This window comes from Sinocyclocheilus rhinocerous, unplaced genomic scaffold (genome assembly GCF_001515625.1).
Source record: "Sinocyclocheilus rhinocerous isolate Xijiao unplaced genomic scaffold, SAMN03320098_v1.1 scaffold443, whole genome shotgun sequence".
Lineage (NCBI taxonomy): Eukaryota > Metazoa > Chordata > Actinopteri > Cypriniformes > Cyprinidae > Sinocyclocheilus > Sinocyclocheilus rhinocerous.
Window position 1 is genome coordinate 106,762 of NW_015642822.1, and position 10,598 is coordinate 117,359.

The 10,598-nt window shown below is 35.9% G+C and overlaps 1 protein-coding gene across 2 annotated transcripts in view; it reads left to right on the top strand.

Moving 5' to 3' along the window:
• Positions 1–332: 332 nt before the first annotated feature.
• The window catches only part of LOC107756669 (fermitin family homolog 1), a 24,934-nt gene continuing 14,668 nt past the window's right edge, over positions 333–10,598 (top strand). Inside the window, exons 1-2 of one of the 2 annotated variants that reach the window (XM_016573865.1) lie at positions 333–340; positions 8,328–8,486. In XM_016573865.1, the coding sequence (XP_016429351.1) occupies positions 8,336–8,486 (151 nt within the window). In that variant the 5' untranslated portion in view covers positions 333–340; positions 8,328–8,335. Of the gene's footprint in view, positions 341–6,429; positions 6,586–8,327; positions 8,487–10,598 lie in introns of those variants that run through there. The other variant, XM_016573863.1, reaches the window with a different exon arrangement.

The following is a 10,598-nucleotide window of genomic DNA, read 5'->3' on the forward strand; positions in this document are numbered from 1 at the left end:
TAAAATGCCGTCATATGGATTACTTGTGGATTATTGTGATGTTTTTATCAGCTGTTTGGACTCTTATTCTGACGGCACCCATTCACTGCAGAGCATCCGTTGGTGAGCAAGTGATGTAATGCTACATTTCTCCAAATCTGAATTTCATCCATGTCTTGGATGGCCTGAGGGTGAGTCAATTTTCAGCAAATTTTCATTTTTCGGTGAACCACTTCTTTAAGTCCCTAAGCTAAAGCTTGAAAGATTTAGTCCTCATTCATTGATATTGCATTGTGATTGACCAAAGTATCTACTTTTGTGCTCCACAGAAGAACATTATCAGGTTTGGAAAGGCATGAGGGTGAGTAAATGATGAACCACATTTCACATTTTCTTATTAGAAAAGTTTGGTGCCCAGAAATAATCTTGCTAGTAGCTCTTGTACTGTTTGTCTCTGTATAATGTCAGAAAAGTTTGCCGCAGAGCTCCGCTAAAGCTGTGGTTTGAGCCAGGAAATGTCTGAGTATCACTGGATGAGGGATTGAACCTACTGGTTTTAGCAGTCTTTACTGCCTTTCCTCCCAGTTAAAAAGGAAAAAAGGCTATGGATTTATGATTTAGCACCATAAGAATGTGCACATGTGTAAAAACAGGAATATTTATGTTCGAGCAAAGGCATAAAGTGATGAGTGACTGCTATATAAAGGCTTTGAACGTACACAATGCTGCACCAACAGTTCGGTGGACAAGCATGCAGTTGGCTCCAAAAAAGCCATTTTAGTTCAATTTAAAAAGATTTGAATTAAAAGTCTTAATTAAGGGGAGCAGAAGCACTTGCAATCAATTCAAGCAGTAATGTTTAAAGTCTTATTTGCAAGCATTCAAAGCAAAGTATGTATGGGACATGGGAAACGTGTGCTACGTGTTCACTGACGGCATTACACAAATTCCTCCCTAATTGTACATTTGACATCTTTCAAAGCCGAAGAAGTGGCAGTCCAGCAACAGGGAATCTGGGGATAAGGCGATATACGGACCACATCAGTCCCGCTTCTCCCATGGGCTATTTAAAAGTACAGTAGGCTGTATTTTCCGCTGCAAAGCCAAGCACCCACCCTTCCGTCCTTGCACCATATTGGAAACAGATGTCGTTGGATGCAAGGCCCGGCTAATTTAAGTGGACAGGCCAGATGGAGGAGGATGATTGCACACTACCCCCTGTTGGCTTTCATTTCGTAAGGTTTCAGAAACATGGCAGAGGTCTGCAGAGAGGCAGTGAAAAATTGTTTTACTGTTGAACGTTTCAGCCCCGTACAGCACTGGATCCAGCGTGGGTAGCCGTTTCTTAAATTAGACTGTCACACATACAGGCACTCAGAGACTAGCATGCAGCTATGCAGGAGGGAACTTTTTTATAATAGAAATAGATCTAAATATTATCACTGGTTAGTGCGTATGCCATCACAGTTGTATCCGCCAAATTTTATTTTGCAGTTGTTAAATGCTAGTGTTTTCCTCTTATATAAATCAGCTTGTTTTTTTTCGTAAGTTGTATTCAAAACCTCCAAAAGCATATAAACCGTGCTAAGTGACTGTCTAGAAGAATAGTTTATGTTTAGGAATAATTCTGTCATCATCATCTCAGCCTCATGTTGCTCAAAACCGCATCACTTTTTTCTTCTTTTTATCTTTGATCATGTTTATATATATACAGAAAGGGGAAAAAAGTACTTTTATTCAGCAAAGATGAATTAAATTGATCAAAAGTGACATTAAAGAAATTTATGATGTTACAAAAGAATTATATTTCAAATAAATGCTGTTATTTTGAACTTTCTGTGTTCGTCATGGAAATCTAAAAAAAAAAAAATTTACCAAAGTTTCCACAAAAATATGAAGCAGCACAACTGTTCTCATCATTGATAATAATCAGAAATGTTTCTTGAGCAGCAAATCAGCATATTAGAAGGATTTCTGAAGGATCATGTGACACTGAAGACTGGAGTAATGATGCTGAAAATTCAGCTTTGCATCACAAATTACATTTTAAAATATATTCAAATAGAAAACTGTTATTTTAAATTGTAATAATATTTCACAATATTTCTATTTTTTACCATATTTTTGATCAAATAAATGCAGCCTTGATGAGCATAACACACTTATTTCAAAAACATAAAAAAAAAATATTTTGAACGGTTGTGTGTTACATACAGTATACCCACTTGTGTGAATAGAAATAATGTACAAGTAGTACTGAATACTTTTATAGTGCTGTTTTGACATTTTTGGAGCTTAACAGCCTCAGTTCCCACTCGCTTTTATGGTATAAAAAAGTATCTTTGTTTATATTCCACAGATGAAAGGAAGTTTTCCATTTGGGTTGAACTATTGCTTTAAGGGTTCCGTAATCTAAATATTAAGCTCATCTAGCTGAAATTCAGTCCAGTAACCGCGCATGTATCATCATATGCGTGGTTGTACTATGTAATTTTTGCTTGTGTGTGTGAGATAGAGACAGTTAGCTCACTCGGTGAGGTCTGTGGAATAATTGCACGGTGTGCACACATGCCAACGTCACTACAGCAAACATTTGCTCGCTTAATTCTATCGTAACCTGAGCCGGGCTTTATTTTCACTATAGGCCAGTAATATTTACTTAGCCAAGCCTGATCCATGCACACAAGTGATCTCAACTGTTTCCTAAGCCATGTTGACATGTTTGACTTGAATTAAATCTGTGGCTGTAAATAAGAAATCTAGAGGGGGTTCGTCACTAATCGAGAGCAGAGGCACATTGTAAAACTGAAGTTGTACACAAATAATGAGTGTGGGAACGTTGGGACGGAATAAATCAGTTTTAACTAAGTACTGCACTGCTTAAGAGTCTGTAAAGCATAATTCTCAGCATCAGCCCTCTGTGCACTACATTTGCACAATGCTATCTTTACCATAGTAAATGTGTTTTTTAGCTTGGAGAGATTCATCTGAAGAGTTTGGTCGCCATAGCTAACAAAAATAGCCTACGTTCTAAGAACGATTTGCTAACGTTCCCATTAAGTTAGACAAGTGCTGTTTCTGAATGTTCTCTGAACGTTCGAAACGTCCGATTTTAAAAATGTTTCCGGAAATGTTTTTTCTTAGATTTCCAAACGTTAAAGGAACATTCCATTATATCATTTTGGAAACATTTTGGGTTCTCTGAACATTCTGATACAAGAAGTAACATTTAAAAAAACGTTAGACAGATGAACTGACTCACCATCACAGCTTATAAGAAAAGCAAATGTGTTTATATACTTCTTATAGTAATAAAATGTAATAAAATATTTTTTTTTAATAAAATATTAATTTAAATTCCGTTTATTGTTCATCAACTTGGACATTAAAGTCAACCAACTTCATCACTGTTACAGTTACTAAGACAATATTGTTAAATAATAAATTGGGACCAAAATGTCTGTTATCATCGCGATATTTCATTATATGAATTTATTTGATTAAAATAACACATGGCTTGTGCTAAGCTTAATGTTCATAACTGTTAAGTGTTAAATAACCAGAATTTTAAAGGGGTCATATGATGCTTTTTTAAAGGTCATTATTTTGTGTATTTGGTGTAACAGAATATGTTGAGAAACGTTTCTTGGTTATGCAAATGTTAAGGGAACATTACATTTTATCATTTTGCAAGCATTTTGGGAACGTTACTTTTAAATGTTCTCTGAACATTCTGAAACAAGTAGTAACCTTTAAAAAAAAAATGTTAGATGAATGTCCAACTAAAACGTTTTTGTTTTGAGATCTTTGAAGACCAGATAACTTTGAACGAACGTTACATTAATGTTACTGGAAGAACGTTTGTTCATAACTTGGGGAGAACAAGCATTATTTTAGTACCACTGAGATACTATTATAGTTTTTTATTAATACTTTAAATCAGTTTTTATATTCTTCTGTTTTCGTTTAGTTAAATATAATAACGTTAGCCAAAGTTTTGAGAACGTTAGCTGGTACGGTAGCCTACTAAACAAGACTTCAAACAGGTTCCGAGCTTTTCTTGTCCTCTCTCGGTTTCCTGTCGCTCTGCGCTCGTGCTTCATCACGTGTGGTGGAAACTTATTTGAGCATCAAAACTCAAGTTCATACGAAAGGACCTCGCCGAGAGGCCCTCCCGGCGTTCGTAATTATTAAAATAACATTTTCAAAGAATCATGCGCCAGGTTGGTATGAAGAGGGACCGCCTTTAAAAAGCCGATGCGCAGATGGAGTGGCATCCATCACCTCCCTGAACTCTCAGGTTAAGAAGTTGTTTTGTTATCTCCCGCTCGCCCTTCGGGTGTGATTAAGTCTTGTTTTCCCTGTCCGCCTCGTGCACTTGCGCTTAAATGTCAAAACTATGGCAGGAATGCTGGAGCGGAGGGGGCAAATGAGGTCATACGGAGGATGTAAACAACAATGTTTTCTTTTCTTTTTTCTTAATGGACTGATCCACTTAGGGAAAGAGCTCACCGCGAGCGTAGCTTGATCCCAAAGTGATCTTTGATCTCCATGTGTGGATTCCGAGCAGGGATTTGGGTTTTAGATCGCAATCGGACCCTACCTGAGTTTTAACACTGGAAGGATCTAATCGTCCACACAATAGACTCTCTATTTGACACACAGATGCCGCTGACTGCCTGATCAAACTATAATAAACTGCGTAATTGGTTTAAGTTCAGAGAAATGGTCACCTGTCCTCTTCTTTATGATGAGATACTCCTGCTGGTGTTCCTGTAGGATCTAAACACAAGTCTCAGCGTTTTGAAATGGAAAACAAAAGATCATAAGCGTTGGACATGGACATGGTTTGAATTAGCATAAACGTAAGAGGACACTTCTCCCACGGGAGTCTGCTTTAACGGCGCATATTTAGGGTCTTTAGCATGAGCCTTGACATTTGATATTTTGGTCAAGTCCACATTATGTGTTAGGTTTACCAAACCATAAAATAATGTCCATAGGGAGACAGAAACTATGTGAGTCTTTAGCTGAAATTGTGGCTAAACTCTGGCAGAACACCAGCTGTACAGCACCACCTAGTTTTGCGTTGCAGAAACGCAGCAATTGAAACATTTTAGGGCATTTTTTGTATTAAAATGTCATGCATAAGTTGTAGTTGTTTAGGAGGAATAAATAGTATGTGTGCTTTCATACGGAAATTTTGTTAGCAGCCTGTCTGTTTCTCATAAACTAATAGTTTCCTATTCCCAATTCGTGACAAAAAAATGTGATCTCTCATCAATCCTAAGTAATATTTACGGTATTGCATGATTACCATAGCCTATTCACATACCGTGCTTGTATGCTACTCCAAGGTACATCAAAGAATGCATACGACGACAACAAACAAACAAAGCATACGAGTTCTTAGGGTTCTTAGTGGTTAAATTAAGCTTTTCCTGTAATTAAGTTTTATTATTTCCAGTATACCAAGCCTGACCTCTGCTGGACAGATGAACTAACGCAACATCACAACTTCTAATAGAAAAGCAAAAGTGTTTGTAAAGATTTGGAAATAAAATCTGTTTGTTCAAATAATTGAAAATTATTCATTTAAATTCAGTTTATTGTTCATCATCTTGAACATGAACATCAACCATCTTTATCATCACTGTTATATCTAAGACTATTGTGAAATAATAAATTTGCACCAGATTGTCTATTATCATCTCGACGATTCATAATATGGATTTATTTGATTTAAATAACATGTGGCTTGTGCTAAATTTAATATTTTAATTTTGTAGTTTGTGTATAGCCACTAATCACAACCATAATATTTATTTACAGCTGTATAATCCGGTTTAAATTTACAGTTGGCTAGAACTGGTGTAAAATCACATTCACAACACAACGCTCAAGTTAGTCATTATGTGGACATTATAGCTTGAGCAACAATTACAATCTAGTTAGTGTTCAGGTATGTGTGTCGGGCTCGTTTAGTCACTTCCGTTACGTGCCCTTCCTGTAGGTTACACACCGAAGTTACGGATGGTACTATAGTGAAGACTCTTATAAATTTTGTAGTTTGTGTATAGCCACTAATCACAACCATAATATTTATTTACAGCTGTATAATCCGGTTTAAATTTACAGTTGGCTAGAACTGGGGTAAAATCACATTAACAACACAACGCTCAAGTTAAGTCATTATGTGGACATTATAGCTTGAGCAACAATTACAATCTAGTTAGTGTTCAGGTATGCGTGTCGGGCTCGTTTAGTCACTTCCGTTACGTGCCCTTCCTGTAGGTTACACACCGAAGTTACGGATGGTACTATAGTGAAGACTCTTATAACCCAGTATTAATATTCATAATACAAGCCTTGAGTGTTGGAATCGAACAGCGCAACGTCACACACTCGCAATTAACATACGCCTTCGTCATTGGAGAGTTTGCAGGCTCTGCTCACGTGCTCAGAGCCGCTGCTCTACGTAATTAATTATTCATGAGCCCAGCCTTCGCCGTAGTAGGATTCTGGGCGGGGTTTCCTCCAGCGCGCGCACCTGGACAGGAGATCTGTTTCACTTTCCAAAGGGAAAATCCTCGGGAACGCATTCAGGTGAGTGGAATAATTTATCTTTAGCCTATAGTTTTACTCAAATTAGAGTATTATAACCGTTTCCAGGTTCGTTTGCCCCACGCTATTTTTTTTTTATTTGATTAGCCTACAAAAAGTTAAAGTTTGATATAAGATACCCTATTAAAGAAATGTTTCATACCATGAAAAACAGCATTATATACATTTCAATATATTCTGTACTCGTTCTATTGGCAAAATTAAGGCAATTAGGACTTTTCTGAGATAAATAAGGTTTGTTGTTGTATCATTTCTATCACTGTAGTAGAGATTTTGAAGAATACTTTTTTTTTTTGCATGTTTGCAAAAGTATTCTCTTTTATATATGGTTTTATCTGATTAAAAAGTTCTTGATGTTACAGATGTTACAGCATTTTCTAGTTTTGTCCCCCCTCCCAGGTTGTTTTCTTGTGGCCCTATTAAGTATAGTGCATAGTGCATATACGAAAGAAAAACTCAGTTTTAGTCCTCATTTAATTGTTGCATATGATCTTCAAATGCAATCATGCGCTGATGAATTTATCTTAAGAAAGTCCTTCTTGTTTATATCTGAATTTAAGTATCTGGCTGTTACACTAGGGAGGTGTAAATTCTTTTTTCTACGCTTGCGGGCATGTTAACCTACTCACTTACCAGGTTTACCCTGGGGCTGAATAAATAGTTTGTCTTGATAGTTCAGAGCATGTGTGTTATCTCTAATCTAGTCAAACATCTCGCCCTCCCCCATACTTCTTAGTGAACGTGGACAGACCTGATTTTTAAATAATAAAATTGAGGACTCAAATCCAACTTATAAAAAACACTCATACTTTCCCATCTTAAGTCACAAAAAGAGCCTTAAAGTCTCAGACTGTGTAGTTTACACTGCAGAGCTCGACTGTGTTTTTGTGTGTAAAACCTGGGCTTTGTTGTTTATTGATGTACAACCCAGCACAGACAGCAGGATGACGGGTCTGTGGGAGTCGTTCTGTTGTTTCTGCTCTTTCGGTCTCTGGTCTTGTCTCTGCTTGTCAGGAATTTTAAGCTAAAGTCTCTCTTGTTCTGTAATCACATCCCTCCTCCACCCTGTACCTTTAGTTCTCTGTCTATCACTCCCTCTGCTTTTAGATGTTGTCATTAGAGACATTAAAGGAATAGTTTATACAAAAAATAAACTTCTGTCATCAAGTGTGTACAGTGACCAGAGGTTCTCAACGGGCTCCAAAAAAGCACAATCAAAGCCGTCCGTATGTCATGTGTGCTCATATTCCAAATCGTACTAGAAGCCATTCAACAAAGTGCTAATTTTGATTTTTAAAAGATAGCAGAACATTATTTTTGCAACTTTTAATTCGCTGTCATAATTACAGTGTATAGTTGTACACATGAATTTGTTTCTGCCGTAAGGCGATCTGCTTTTTTTGTGGAATTTCGTACCCGCACACAAAACTTACATTCTCCCAGACAGTGTTGTCAAGTCCTGTGCAAGTGCTGCCTGGGCCTGTAGCATAAAATGCTTAAACTAGTCTTACAAGTGAGTCATCTGATTTTTTTTTTCTTTAAGACTGGACATAACTTTTTCAAGTTAGTTATATAAAACGTATATTGGTCTAATCTCAAGATGTATTACACCTTGAATAAACGCTATAGTTGGTCAGACTAGTTCTTAGGACACACTATTATCATAGTGACTACATTTATGCAACTAAAGTAACTGTTTGTGTTTGTCTGTGGTTTGATTTCAGGCAGAGTCATGGCCACTGCTGCTGAGTACGGACACAACTCCTGGGAGCTCAGCATCCAGGTGGACCAGCGTGAGGGAGATGAAGGCATGAAGTTTAAATTGCGGGTCAAGGGGGATCTTCACATCGGGGGTCTCATGCTCAAACTCGTGGAGAAGATCAGTGAGTAATTTACAGAGTTCTGCGTTGAAGAACCAGTACCGATTGTGAATTTAAAGATCAGCTTTCATTTCATGAGTGTAAATTTGAATTAGCACAAGGGATGTTGAAGTGGAATTTGATAGATTGTAAGTTAGTCACACATCAGAGCAGTTTGATTTACAGTTCTGTGACAAAAAAATGCGTTTGTGCATATTATTTATTTTTATTAGTTTGTTATACCTTGATATGTATAATACATTTTTCTCAACAGATGAAGGCATTTCTTTTAACTGAGTTCAGTACTATCAAAACAAGTAACACATTTTTGACGCATTAAATTTGGCCATACACTGTAAAAAAGATTTCTCGAAGTTGTAAATAAAGCAAAGATGATTGGAGTACGTTTTACAAGAAAATACTGTTTAAGTCGTCCTGCTTCAAAATTTCTCATTTACTTCAAAGTGTTACTTGATGTTTTGTTTTTTTTGTAATTATTTCTGAAATTTACTAGCAAATTTTGAGTGGAAATTGTAACAAAGTGAATCATACACCAAATATTTTTCAGCTTACAGATAATTTTATAAAGTTTGTATAATTTTATATAACATATTACTTTATAAAAGTAAATCTTGACATCAAAATTTGAATCTACTGATTATATTATGTTTTGAGTAATTTAAAGAATTCTGGGAAATGAAGTGTCGTTCTATAGTATTAATTTATTAAATATATATAAATTAAACACACTTACAGGTTGTATTTCAAACATTTATTATTCATAATTTAATGTTTCTGGAAATACTTCATATGTTGTATGTATGTAACATTTATCGGTAATTCATACTAAAAATGATGTTTATTAAGACTATACTTACAGCATTAAATTTTTTTAAATTGCAATTCTGTTGCAAATTCTGTTTCCTACTTGAAAACAAATTCAGGAATTTTAATTCTGAAAAGCACAGCGTTCTCAGGAGCACATCAAAAGCTCTTCAAAGTAAGGTTTTATAAGGTTCAAATGGGTTGACAAAAGCAAAACAGCAGTCAGAGTTCGAACTTTGGCTAACATTCTGGCAAGGCTCTCTCAAAGTTATGAACAAACTTTTATTCAGTAATGTTGTATTCAGCAAAATTGTTAGTTATCTGGGGCCTCATTTATAAAATGTGCGGCATATAAAATCACGTCAGGGTCTGAGCAGGCGTACGCACTTTTCCTGGTGGCAAAGTCGGAGTACTGCAGCTATTTGAACATTAAGCTGCAATAATAATAAAAGCGGTGTACGTGCAAGCACCGAATTCATCATAAACAACAAAGATGCAGTGTAAGAGATTAATTGTGCAGTGTAGTCAGATTTTTTTAGTGCTGGGCGGTATACGGTTCATACCGAATACCGGTGTTTATTTTTGTTATGATATGAATTTTTGTTTATTCCATGTTTTTTATTATTATATTATTATATTAGAGAACTTGCGAAGTCTTGTTTTACTACTAATGCGTAAAATAGAAAAAAATGCATAAACGCATCTCCGACTGTTTTGTCTGTGTAGCCTAAGAATAGGCCTATGTCTTGCAATAACGGTTTTTAATATATTCTATTGTTTTGGAAGAATTTCGTGATACTTAACTTTTTATTAGTTGTCATAGCAAGTGATTTTAAAAGTAGTATGGCTCACTTTTTAAGATGACTGAATTTTACTTGAATTCGTAGTTTATTCTTACTTTTGGAAACCTAATTGTTTTATAATTACTATTACTATTATTATTATTATTTCTGTTGTTTCTAGAAGTAGTCATTTTGATAATAGTCAATAGAAAAAAATTTAACCACACACACATTGTTTGTCCACAGAATAATTACACATTATTAAATAAAAAGCAATAATTAAATAAAAAGCGTCCCCGCATGAGCCTCTACCTCCGCCTGCAGGACCTCAATTTCAGACTCAGTAAAGTTTTTTTTTTTCTTTGTGCTCGTGCTTGTGCTCTATGCTTGTGCTTCAAGCATAGAAATTCGGATATTGGCGTGTGCTCTTTTATATGGTAATGATATTAATTAGGGGGCGTTTACAAGGTGGAGATCTGACACCAGTCAGCTGCGCGCAATTTCAAGATCATTTGCGATTTATAAATGT